The sequence below is a fragment of the Megalops cyprinoides genome, chromosome 1, assembly GCF_013368585.1.
Source record: "Megalops cyprinoides isolate fMegCyp1 chromosome 1, fMegCyp1.pri, whole genome shotgun sequence".
Taxonomy (NCBI): Eukaryota; Metazoa; Chordata; class Actinopteri; order Elopiformes; family Megalopidae; genus Megalops; species Megalops cyprinoides.
The window spans coordinates 55,431,240-55,444,598 of NC_050583.1; the positions used below are offsets into that span (position 1 = coordinate 55,431,240).

Sequence of the window (13,359 nt, forward strand, 5' to 3'; positions counted from 1 at the left end):
ACACAGAAGTCTATTATTTATTATTCTGTGTGGTAAAGTGGTATTTTCTGTGGTACATTCAAAGCTCCAATATTCGCTTGCTGTGGCTAAGCTGTTGGCATGAATTTAAATATGTCTCTGATTAAGACCTTTCTCTGCTACAGGAAATCTAGAAAATTAAGTGCAATAGGGCAGTATACCACTGTGGAGTAAAAAACACGATGAAGTAGGTAGTAAAATATTTTAATTAAATATACAGTGGATCAGAAAGTACAAAATAGTTTGCCAGCTATGTGATTGGGAAAACTAATGGCACATGGTATCAAAAGCATCTCAAAGAAGTACAATTTGGAAACATAAAATACAAAACAGACAAACCGAGTGGGTATAATTGGCTCAGTAAGTGTAGTGTTTAAACCTAATAGTAAGGTCACTCAATATCCTTAAAAAAACTATGTAGTGTTACCAGCTCTGGTTTTACTACAGGTATGTACAAATACTTATTGTAATGACAAAAAGGCTGAAGATGGCCAGACAAAAGTGTACAATATTTACAACAAAGACTGCAAAAAAAAAAAAAAGAAAGAAAAGGAAAAGAAAGAAGAAAGATGCTATAACCTGGTAAACAGATTTCGAGAGCCCCAACAGCAGAAGTTGAACTTTGACCCCTCCACAGGGTTGGATGTGACACTCTTACACCGAGAGAGGTTCTTTAAGTGCTCCCGACAAACATTCTAATTATGGGGCCTAGAAACTCCCAGTGCTCATTACAGTTATAATGAACATTGTAAACTAGACCAGATGTGCCCAGGCTCAGGCCTTTGAACGTGCGGTCTAGTACAGTACTCAAAGCAGAGATCAGTCCTTCTCTACACAAGCGCACTGTACAGTAAAAAAAAAACATCAGGCCCAGTGACACAGGCCTCCCTCTTTGTGTTCATCAAGCCCAGTGTAACATATATTTTTGCTGAAAACATGTAATGCACGTTAATCACAAGGTTTTTTTTGAGATTAAAACAAACCTGAAATGTTTCTGCTTTAAATACAACTTGAAGGATCTTACTCTGCTTTTTTAAATACATCTAATCACCAAATGTACAAGGCACAAAACTTGCAAAATAGTAAATGGAACTCAACACGGTCTCCTATCTTCATATCTAATGGTTAATGGTTCATTTTGACTGAAGTATTCACATGAACTCCAAGAATAACAATGTTTTTTGAGTCATGTGCAACCACATCAAATGCAGTTCAAACCGGACAGACTGCAGCTTTGTTATGCTTATAAAACAGTTTATTACTCATTTAAAAAAATGTTACATAGCAACCTTGAGTGTTACTCCAAACATTTTTGGAGCGAATACATTTCTTCAACTCATATTTAGTCTTTACCACTGACACATTAAAAAAAAGACTGCTCCTGACTAGACTCTAGATTTCCATTCCTGTTGCCTTCCACAGTTGAACTTGCCACCCCCCCAACCCCAACCCTAACCCAAATCCTTTGTGCAAAAAATAATTACATAAGCCTTTATTTTTCACTGCTGTCTACTATTTTCCAAATTGCATTATACACCATTCCATCACAAACCCTTTTCATTGATTGCTGACATCGCTGCATCTTTTTTCCATTACAAACAAATTTTAGAGTAACCAGCCGTCTTTTGTCCTTGACAGTCAGAAAGGGGGGTCTGGTTTGTGTGCTTGACTACAGTTAAGTGCTCCCAAAAATAATCCTTGTCTTAACATTTTCCGGTGAAATCTTAAAACTGTGACATGGCTCCTGAATTTGTCTTCTGAGAAAAAGGATCAAAGGGGCATACATTTTGCAGAAAAAAAGCCACGTTCTCACTCCAGGAAGGTCCTGGGCATTGCACTTTTCTCACACAAGAACAAACCCCAACACTTTATCTGTAGTTCAGAGCGGTCAGAAATTACAGTAGCCAGTGAAATAGGATACAAAATGTTGTAATATTTTTTTTTTTAGTATGTACAAACTTCTTAGTTCTACATTTAACAAACGTAATTAACATCATCCTGGTAAACACAAAGTCAGCTACGTCATGTGACACAAGCTCGTAGGGAGCGCTGGGATGGGCGATTAAAAACAGCATGTGAATGCCACTTCACATTTTATCACTGAAGTTGAAGATTCCTTCAAGGAGACAGTTCTGCCTGTGTTTACATGAAAACGCTCTGTTGTACTGCAGTTTTCAGGTCCATGTTGGTTGCGTTCAACCTCATTTAGTCATTAATAATTACCCCTGTAGGCTTGAAATGAACTTGCAAACTACCACAGCACAGATCTACAATTAAATAAAAAAAGAAATGCACAATAAGGAATAAGATTAAAATGAAGACTGAACTTTTCCGCTAGTAAACCTTAATTAACGATTCCTTTAACAGTGTTCTGTAATGTTTCATCATAGTGTTTCAAAAGGAGAAAAACCCAGAATCTGTTGAAATTGCACCATGAATTGCATTGATTTGTCACACAACTTGTTTTATCCTTTGGATACCCAGCGGTACGATCGGAGCCCTCATCACACCCACCCCCCCACCCCACCCCCCCGGTGTTAATCTCCAGGGCCATGCTGCACATGTCACCTCCGTACTTTTTCGATCTAGACAGCAAGAGAAACGGTGATGTTTCCGAAATTGAGACGCAAGTCAGCCCAGTTGGCCCGTACTCAAAGAAATGTGCAAATTATAAACACGTTCAGTGGCAAAATCCGGTGCAGCAAAAAAGAAAAAAAAAATTTTTTTATTAAAAGACTGGATCGTTCCCAGATTCAAGCATCCTCTGTTGATCTTCTGCTATACGTATGGTCTATAGCTTTGCCATGCTTTGCTGGACCAGAAAACACTGTCTGTGGGAGAGGAACTGCTCTGCGCTGCTTTGCCAATGGGAATGTCAGGCTGGTTGGTCTATGAGAGTTTGGTGCTGGGGTGCACAGAGGGCAGCTGCGAGGGGCTGAAGGCAGGCTGCGGGTTCAGAGCAGACATGGGGTACAGGCCATGGTGCAGGAGGTCCCCGTAGGAGGCCCCCGCGGGGTGCCGGTAGAGGTGGGGTGGGCCCGCCGTGGAGGCCAGGAGCTGTCTCTGCATCATGAAGGAGTGGATGGCGAAGGGGGGCATGAGCGGGGAGATGACCGCTTGGTTTTTCAAGTACTGCAGGGGGTGGGTGTAGCCGGCTGGGAGGTGCGAGCCCAGGCTGTCGCACACGTCCTGCACCTGAGACACAAAGGCCCCCGGGTAGAGGCCCGGGAAGATGGGCGAGTGGAGCGGGAACTTGTGGCCCTCCGCGTAGCTGTTGATGTGCACGGCGTGCGCCGGCTCTGCCGGCTTCATCCCCTCGCCCTCGGCATCGGGCGTCCGGGCCCGCCCCGCCGCGTCCTTGGCGGAGTGCATGGGCGTCACCACCCGGACCTTCTTCTCCGGCGGCCCGCTCTCCAGCTCTTCCAGGTTCCTCTTGAGGGGCCGGGTGGCGCAGATGTTCTGAGGGCTGCTCTTGGCGCTGAGGATGGGCCGTGACATCTCCTCCACCTTGTACCCCATGATGTCCTCTCCGCGCCCGTTCTGGGCCTTGCCGCCGACTCTGGGCAGGGGGTCCATGGCTTTCTTCGGGTTTGTCATGGTCATGGGTGGGACGCGGCAGGCCCTGGGGTGGTAGTCCATGCTGGAGGTCTGGTTGTTGCCTGCCTGAAAGAGATGGGTAGCGTTCACGTCCTGCTGGAGCATGGAATGGGGCAGGCCGCACAGCGAGGGCTTGGAGCAGGGCAGTTTGTGAGGGGACGACTTTGGGAGGCTCAAGTCTGTCGGCTGGTCGTCCAGCGATCTTTCTCCCGGGGGCATCTTGTCTTTTTGACTCAGGTGAGTGCCGTAACTCAGAACGTGGTTCTCGGGATGTTTGCCGGGTGGGAAACCCTGAACGCTGTCGCAGTCTCTGGAAAACGGCACTTCTCTGCCTAAGTATTTGGTCAGCTGCTCTTTGCCCAGGTGGTGCTCCGTCTGCCGGTAGAGGCTGTGGAGGTGGGGGGAGGAGTAGAAGTCGCACAGGAAGCTAGGAGGTTGGGAAGGGCAAAGCTTCTTCTCCACTGCCTTCTCCATGGTGTCATGGGGGTCGGCCCTCAGCATGTAGGCGTCGCCGGCCGGGCTGGGCTGGGGCTGGGGGAGGTCGCACCCGAAATGCTCCGGCTTCACGCACACGTCGTTCAAGGTCTTCCTCTCCTCCGCGCTTCGGGGTTTGAAGCTCTGAGCGTGCTGGATCACAGACGGCCTGTTGACCACCATGGTGTCTGCGGCGGACGCCTGCGGCCCCTGCAAGCCGGCCAGCTCCTCTGCGCCGCTGCTCGTGCTTTTCTTATTGATTAACGGCGGAGGCGGACCGAATGAGTAATTGTTAGGCAAGGCGGTGCCGCTGACCTGGGACAACAGCTTCTTCTTGGCTAGGGGAGACATGATGCCTGGGTTGCCCCTGGGGTACAGCACTGGTGCATAGCTGAAACAGGACTCTTCCTTGCCAATGGCCTCTTCCTTTTCTGGAAGGACCTCTCGGGCCGAGAGGGCCGGCGGGGGTTTCTGTTTCAGAGTGGGCAGCACCATGCCCACCTGGTTCTGGGGGTCCTTGAGTGAGGGTGGCTCCGCCATTCCCGTGGCGCATGGCACGCCGTGTTCCACCTTACAGTCCCGCCTCTGGTCCTGGGCATGGCAGTGGCGGAGCGGTTTGGGGGCGGAGACTGGGAACCCGTTGGCGGCTTCCTCCTGGAGCTTGGTGGCAAGGTTGTCCAGGAGCTCGGGGGGCTCCGGGGGCGGCTGCAGCCGGGTGTCCCCAGCGACCCGCTCGGACTGGCCGTTCTCCCAGGGGAGGCCGCGGTGCAGTGCTTTCTCTTGGGCGCCGGCGCCCAGGGCCTCCTCTTTCACAGTGAGCTGCAGCTCCTCTTCCTCCTCCTCGCCGCCGCTCTTCCTCTCCTCCTTCGGGAGCAGCTGCTGGGCCGGCTGAGCTTCCTGCTTCGGCTCGACAGCCTCCCCGCTCATGTCCTTCTCATCGGACACCTGCAACCAGATGCAGAACAGTTACTGTTAAAGGCTGCCGCACGACCAAGTAGAGCATGCAGACTACATTATTGGCATTTAGCAGACACTCTTATCCAGAGCGACTTACATAGGTTACAGTTTTTTGGCATGTTATCTATTTATACAGCTGGGTACAGCAGCAGTGCTCGAACCAGCAACCTTTCGGTTACAAGCCTTGCTCCTTACCCACTATGCTACAATGCTGCTCACTGCCAAATAAAGCCAAAGCCACGCAAGGCAAATGATCCAATAATCAAACCATTCAAGATGACTGAAGCTAAGCTAAAACTCGACTACCTGAGCAGAACCCTCGGCTGAGAAATGGTACTGGGAGCCTTATTTACCAATGGCTGACATCAAATTGTCGAAGCGTGTAGACCCTTTCCGAAACACAAAGCGATTGATAAATGGACAGCTGGAGTGCTAAGTACACCAGCACTAAGCGGAGCGCTTGACCTTGCCCATACAGCAGTTGAAACACAAGCCCACAGTTTATTTCCTATAAGCAGAAAACAAGTGGTTGCGCAACTCCTGCTGGACCAGTTCTTGCATTGTGTGGCTGAACGAATCAATCACCGCGGAGTGCGTTCAGGTTGTTTTCTTCACACGGCAAACACAAAGACATACGCGAGATGGCACAGTGTACCATCTCCTCTGGCCTTTGAGATACTTAGCATTGTGTTACACTTTATGCTGAATTAAGACATCAGATGTCTGCAATGAAAACAAGACACTTCAAGGCATTTTATTCATGTTCAGAAGAAGGCAACCCCTTTTCATTTTCATTCATAATCACTGTCAGCGGGGACCTGCAGATGTTTAACAGTTCACCTCTTATGTAACACTGGCTCATTTTGTTAGTGCATTGTCACCTCCAGAGAGGATTTCTTGAAAGCGCCCCCCCCTTATTTTTTTTAAGGACCCACAAATACATTAATGCACATACAAGGGTCACGCATAGAGTTCCCTTTTCCCTTCTACATCTTCCACTTGTAAGTGTTAAAAATCGGTCTGTGCTGAACGCTCCGGTGCAGATTTCCTGCGACTCCTCCAATTGTGCAGCTGCCGACCCCTGACCCTGAGGTCACGGCTGAGCTTGGCTTACGGCACAGTGGAGTGACAGGCCCTTTCAGGTTTGTTGACACTCTCTTGCGTCTTGCAGGGCCACATTGTCTGGTGACTTTTGGTCCCCAGTCATTAGCAGTCCGTACTATACGGCCCTCATGGGGTGTGACTGGCTGCTGGCAATGTGGGCATAACTCAAGGGCCACAACTGTCCCGCGATCTCCACCTAATGAGTGAACTCACTTCACTTATGTGCTGTTGTTCTTCCCAGAAAACACACTCCCGAGGCTCGTGTGAACTGTGGAGACTGATTCATGATTTCTTGGAATTTCTGCTTTCATCTGAAGCACAGAATGCCGGTTCAGTGTTTTTTTTTCTTTACCTCCACTTAATACACTGCTCTCCTTTCTCAAACAGAAATCCATTTTCATTTTGCTCCTTACAATGTACAATCAATTATCTCGCGAGTCTTTCAAATTAGAACATACCAGACAGATGAGCTCCGGCGTGCCACTGGAAAACTCGTCAAACCCTTACAACAGGGCTCTTTGTTTCCACACCCAAGCCTGTTATTCATTTCATGCATTGCAGAAATTAATATATGCTATGTAGCTGTTCTTAAAATGTGTCTAAATTTGACACTTTGAGAGAACATTGAAAAGGCCTTTTCATCTCCTCTGTAATCATTTGGTTATTCATGGGAAAATAATAACTCAATTTTCATTCCCCTTCTAGTGCTGTGTTCTTTTTTTTCTATTTATGCTTAACTAGAGACATTTGCAAATCACCATGGATTTATTGGCTTTTGAGGATAAAAATAGCCTGTGATTTATGTAAGAGCAAAATATGGCATCGCTTTGGTTTCCGCATAATAGGCGATCGGATTTGATATGCAGCATTTCCACGGAAACCACAAGTTTGTCCTGTTCTGCAAAAAAACAAATATTGTTATTAATAATAAATCTGCCCCCATATTCTGGCCTGATTGGAGGGAAGGTTACTTGGAAGGCACCCCCAGAGCACAACTCTGGGTTTTAAGAGGAAGATGTAGCTAAAACAAACCAACAGTAAAAATCTCATGCAGTTGCCGAAGCGGAAAAAACAACATCATATTTACCATGCTTTAGCATAGTGGTTACGGCCTCTGTTCAAGCTAAAATAATTATGTTTAAACCAGCTGTTCTTGACAGCACTATTCGGGAAGAGACTTTGACAGCTTATTTGTTAAATAAAAAAGCAGGCCCTCTAAAGTAGGCTGTCATGTTTTTTTTTTCCTTGTCTGTGTGGGTTGGGGGTTGGGGGGGGGGGGGGGGGGGGTTGTATTTTCTTTGAGAGCAGAGGGTGTTTCTTGGCTGCACTGAGGTAAATGAGAGCATCAGCGACTGACCGGCGAGAGTTCCAGGCCTTTCACAGCGGCGTCCTTTTCATTCTTGGGCTTCTGGTTTTGTTCCTCTTTGGGGCGCTTCACCGCAGTCACCTTTGTCTTACTACCCCCCTCCTGGGAGCCGGCCTCCTGTTTTCGAGGTTTGAGAGGGGGAAGGGGTTTGTCCTCCTCTCCTTTAGTATATCTCTCATATGGGAGGATGAGCCTGAGGAAAGGAGGGAGAGAAACAGGTGAATTCTTTGGCCTCAGTTTCAATCCCCCACCAAACCCTACAACAGTCTTTATCTACCTCCAGGAAATACAGTCATTCCTGGGCAAGGCATCACAGACCACTTATTGTCTGGAGACATCTTAACTCAAACGGGTTTACATTATAGGGGTAGACGAAAATATTTTTTCTGTTTAGTTGGGCTCCCAAAATGTACACAGTCTGATTACAAGCAATAAAATAAACAATTTATAGGATTTCTCCATAAAAGGAGAGATGATAAGAGAATAATCTGGTGTGGGTTCACACACACACGCGCACACACACACACACACACACACACACACACACACACACACACACACACACACACACACGCACACACACACACACACACACACACACACACACACACATATACGCATGCCTCTTTAGCACTGAAGCATGCACAGATGGGCGATAGTGCACTTGATCCTAATTAAAAGCATTTCTGATCCTAGCAGCTGATCACGTAAGGCTGCTTCCCCCCTGTGTACCCCACACTAACAACATCTAAATCTATTCTCTCAGATATAAGTGTCTTCTGGGGACTGATCACTAAGTCACTGCAACTGAAGGACACTGGAAAAAGAGGGCAAGATACATTTCAAACATTATGTCATTTTGTGTTTTTTTTTTCTTTCTCAATTTGTTTGAACCTAGCTAAACACATGGAGATATTTCTGCTCTAATCTGTTTTGTTCCACATTCCTGATAGGGACCCCTGATACAAAGATGGTAATTGGAAGGGATATATTGGGCTGTAATCGCACTTTCTGCTCCAACGGTTTGAAGTTTTTATAATGTGTTTTGTGTGATTAATGAGTCACGGTGGGAATCATTTGAGGCATGCAGAATTATAAATATTAACTCTGCTATAGCAGACAGAGTCAAAACATTTCACAGATCACAATTTGGGAATGCAAGCAAAGCAGAAATAACAGAGGACGAGCTTTACACAGGGATACACAAAACAAGACAGCTGTATTTAATTACCCAGAATTTTCATTCGTCCGTCCACCCCCCCCCACACACACCCCCCAATAGCCGTCCCCTCCTTCCCCTCTCCCCTCTGTTTTCTTTCAAAGACGTCGGGGAATCTTGAGAGCAGCTAATTTCCTCTATTTTCAATATGTTTACTCGACAACGGAGATCACAACCCCTCTGCCTTGAACACAGCCAGAGCAAACAGCCCGCACTGAGCATGCTCGGGCAGGGTAATGTGCAGGGAAGCATGAGCAAAACTATGCCGGCCGGGCTCTGGCTGCCAGCCAACAGTGAAGCTAAGCAGCAGCCCAGAGGGAACATTCATCTTCAGATCCCATTACCAAAAGAGTTTAAACATGTTACAGCTGCTAAAACTGGAAAACGCTCGCTCTACGAAGTCAAATCAAAATAGCGTGCAGCTGCCAAATACCTGATTCCCACTGTAATGTTTCAGTTCATGTTTATATAATGAAAGCATAATAATGCACACAATAGCTTATCTTGTTGAGAACTAATCCTTTGCAATCTTAAAGTCTGGAGCTAAAGCGTGTGTTTTTCGAACCCCCTCACCTTGCCTCTTCGTGTTTACGCTGGTTTTACGATTGCCCTTGTTTAGTTATGTGGAATGGCAAACATAACTTTTCGACCTTCCATTTTCTTGTTTTGATGTTTTAGGCAGTAATTGACATCAGATGTAGTTTAATTTGTGCTTGTGTGTGTGTGTGTGTGTGTGTGTGTGTGTGTGTGTGTGTGTGTGTGTGTGTGCGCGTGTGTGTGTACGCCTTTATTTTACTGAGTGCCGAAATAAAAGTGGAAACAGGCTTTACAGCAAGGTGACAAGTCAGAGAACAGGCAAAAAGCCTACATCATTCTTTCCACATTCCCATGTATGGACATAACAAGTAACCTCTCCCTTTCCTCTTTAACTTAAAAAAAACCTTGGCAGATATAATTCATCTCTTTGCAAATTAAGTAGAGTGGCATATTTCCTTTCCGAGAAAAAATGCTTTTAAGAGTTCAAGAGGGTCTGCGAGATTTTAATTTTTGTTATTTTTCATTGAGCTCAGCAGCTGGCATATAGACAGCAGTATAACTACATTTCATACAGCTGGTTAGAGGCCCAGAGCCAAAAGCAGGAAATCTGCAATTAAATGTTCCTTTATGAGACAGAGAGAGGGAGAGAGAGAGAGAGAGAGACTGATCAAGAGAAAGAGAGAATGAGAGACAAAGAAACAACAAGAAAAGGAAAAGGGAGTGGGTGTGGGCAGAGAAGTGCAAGCCCATTAAACCATGTTCCACTTCATTTTCTTGAAATAAATAAATAAATACACAAATACATAAACGTGTTTCTTGATTTTTTCAGGAAAAGTGCACCTTTGGCACAAAGGATAGGATGTATTTCACCAGGAAATGGACCAAAGAAAACAAGATGATAGTCTTAATGTGAGCTCGCTCTGGGGTACAAAAAAAAAAAAACAACAAAAACTGTAAGTGCCCGCACTGTGCTACCATTTACTCTGTTTCTCCAAACCAAGGTTCAGTGCAGTTACCCACAGGAAGTGACTTTTTCCACCCATTCAACAGTTGACACCATCTCCGAAGTGACTGATTATATCTGTAAACGCAAGTGAAACCTAACGTTCACACAAAGCCATAAACTACGAGCCACGATGAGCTGACATGCCAAGTAACTGTGTCACATCAGACTATACTTGTCATTATGCAGCAGTCACAAAACTGCTCAGAAAAAAAAAGTCTCAATGATCGGTTACATTTCACCAGTCTCGCTTGAGCTATGGGGATGTGCTAAAATATTATGGCCTTGGCTTTTTTCTTTTTAAAGAAACTATGTTATTTATGTTCTCTTTCAAACAGAACAGGCAATAAAGCTCAACAAGGCAGCTAAAGAATTCTTGGTAAATTGAGCCCTTAATATGAAATTCCTGCTTTCCAAATAGCCAGGCCACAGCTGAGAAACTGTCTGTAATCAAAAACTTGGAAAGTTATTTAAAGTCCTCTATTTCAGCGCACTGACAACACGGGGTTCATTTTTAGGCCAGAAAAACACGTTGCTCGGCCCTGGCAGCAGGCTCGCATGTTTAAACACAGAACAGACCCACCACTGGTAGAGTACTCCGCAGCAGGATATGCACCGCTTATTTAAAGAAGTCCCTGTTTCTCTCAACGCTGTGTCTGCAAGCAAAGCTGCACCTGTGCGCTCAAACTACGCTGCTCTCAGCACCACCGAAACCAGAACAGGAACACACACACAAACGCCCCATACAGTAGCTGGATGATAAGCGCGGAAACTACCACGCGTGCACCGCGCAATCATCCGGCGAGTCGTGGCACCAGACGCGGGCGTAACTGAAAACAGACCCCCAGAAAGGGCAGAAGGAACGGACTGAGGGAACGTCAGTTCAGATGAAGTCAGCGCAACGCCTGCTTATGCGACATCCGCTGGGGCGCAGACGAAGGTCAGGGCGAGCAGGGCCCTTCGGTCAGAGATCATCACTGACCATCTGATCAGAACAAAGCATTACTTACACCCATTCACTTCTCTCCTCTGGGTGATAAATCTGCTTTTTATTTTTTTTAAGCGAGGCGCAATATTGTAATACATCTTTATTTTCAAAGTCATACATTTCATTTCAAGAAAAAAAAAATGCTCTGCCTAAAATTAATATATTACAAAGGAGAAAAAAAAGTATCAAAGCACAGGTGTGAAAAATGAAAGGCAACCCATCATTAATTCAGACTTGGAATGGCTGTGCGGGATGGAGCCATGAATAATGAACTGTTCTTAACAGATAGGGGCGTTACTACAGAGATGGCGGTACTGGAAAAAAAAAATGAAGGTGAAGCGAGTGCCTGTGTACAGTGCCTTTATCTGGGCGAAGGCTGCGGCTCACGTCTCCGCTGGGAGTGCCGCTGAGTGGGTAATAATATTCCGCTGCAGCTTCTGCTTCCTCGGAGCTTCTAATCCGCATCTTATATAACGTTCATTTCCATAATAAGCGCTCAGAACACAGGCTCTTTATATAATCTCACTTAAAGAACACAATAATTATACAAAGTGCAGCATTTATTCAGAGCCCAGGTACTGTTTATGGGGAAATGTTCTTGCCCAGGGAGAGGAAGAAAAAAAACCCCTCCAAACAGAAATGCCATGGCAACACAAAGACGGTTTCCTTGTAAAATGAGTAGGGAATAAATGCAGGTATATGTGTTGCCCACGGTTTATCACCTAATACATAAAGGGGGGGGGGGGGGGATAAGACTGCTGTAAAAAGCCATTTCCTGTACAAGGAGGTGTGCTCAGCAAAGGCTGATATAAAAGCTGCATTGAAGGAGTTGTTGATGAATGTAGCATTCTGCAACATCCTGTTAAACCTCCACTGCTACTGTATACAGGAATCTGACTCTTGCAAGGGTAGATGGGAGTTTCTGGGTACAAGGGCCACTTACTGGAGAAGAGGACTGACACACCTCTACTCTTTGTTTTTTTTTTTTTTTTTGCTCATCAGCATCTCTTGACCACAGCTGCACCTACCAAAACGAAATTGGAGACATTAAATGTGTGGCGGGGTGCAGCCAAAAGGCTGTCGGCTCACGAACACTGACCGTTTGCTTCTTGCCGAGAGAATCGTGGTGGAACAGTTACATTAGTGCAACAGAGCCGGGGCAGGGGGTAGGTGACTTTTTTTTTTCCCCCGTGTTTCTCCAGTCTGCTGCCAGATTTCCACAAGGTTCAGTGTCCTTTCAACGGATGACACACTAACTTTAAAAGGCGGGAAAGAATCGATGCCACTGTTAGCACAAGTCCTCTATCAGCGCGTTTCTGCTTGCACCCGTCCCTGAGAGGCTGCGCACAAACACCCATGCATATTTATATAACCCATTACATAATCTGATAAGCTTGCATTTGAGGAACACTGTTTGCACAGTTTAAAACATTCACCGTCTCACTACACTGAAAAACATACATCCTAACTACAGTAAGTCACACAAGCCAACAGCTGTGAGCAACAAACAAATTTAAGATCACTGATTTTGGAAGCATCCGCACAATGTAAACAATTGGTAAAAAAAATTTCCAGTACACAAACTGACAACTATATGTATATAAATAAGTAACATCGAAAGGATTATTATTTATATTATTAATTACTGCTGTTATTACTGTTATAATAATAATCATTGTTATTACTGCTACTACTGCTGCAATATTACTACTGATACTATTATATAAATGCTGTAATTCCCTTCTTTGGTCACAAGATGGCACACTGCCCACTAGCAGAAAAGTAAATAAATGAGGAAAATGCAGGTAAATACTGTAGTGATAATCTGTGGTGGGGACCATAAATAGTCTCCACACAATAAAACTGTTCTGAAGCATGTTAAGCTCTTTTCCTTCTTTGTACATGTAGAGAGGAAACAAACATTTTAACAGCTGCTAGTAAAAATGCGGTCTAACGCTGTACAAGAACACCATTTGTAGATCTCTCTCTCTCTCTCTGTAAAGTAATTACGTTTGTAGCATGTGTGTTTGTGTTGTTGCTATCATCATAACATTCTTACCTTAACACACATCTCCCTGAGTAAACCCTTCATCAAA

General features: G+C 45.4%; 1 protein-coding gene across 2 annotated transcripts in view; it reads right to left on the reverse strand.

Moving 5' to 3' along the window:
- Positions 1-2,554: 2,554 nt before the first annotated feature.
- The window catches only part of arid5b (AT-rich interaction domain 5B), a 64,588-nt gene continuing 53,783 nt past the window's right edge, over positions 2,555-13,359 (reverse strand). For both annotated transcript variants that reach the window (XM_036548934.1, XM_036548942.1), the window contains 2 exons: positions 7,508-7,709; positions 2,555-5,034 (listed from right to left, as the gene is read on the reverse strand). In XM_036548934.1, coding sequence (XP_036404827.1) covers positions 2,908-5,034; positions 7,508-7,709 — 2,329 coding nt within the window. In that variant the 3' untranslated portion in view covers positions 2,555-2,907. The remainder of the gene's footprint in view (positions 5,035-7,507; positions 7,710-13,359) is intronic.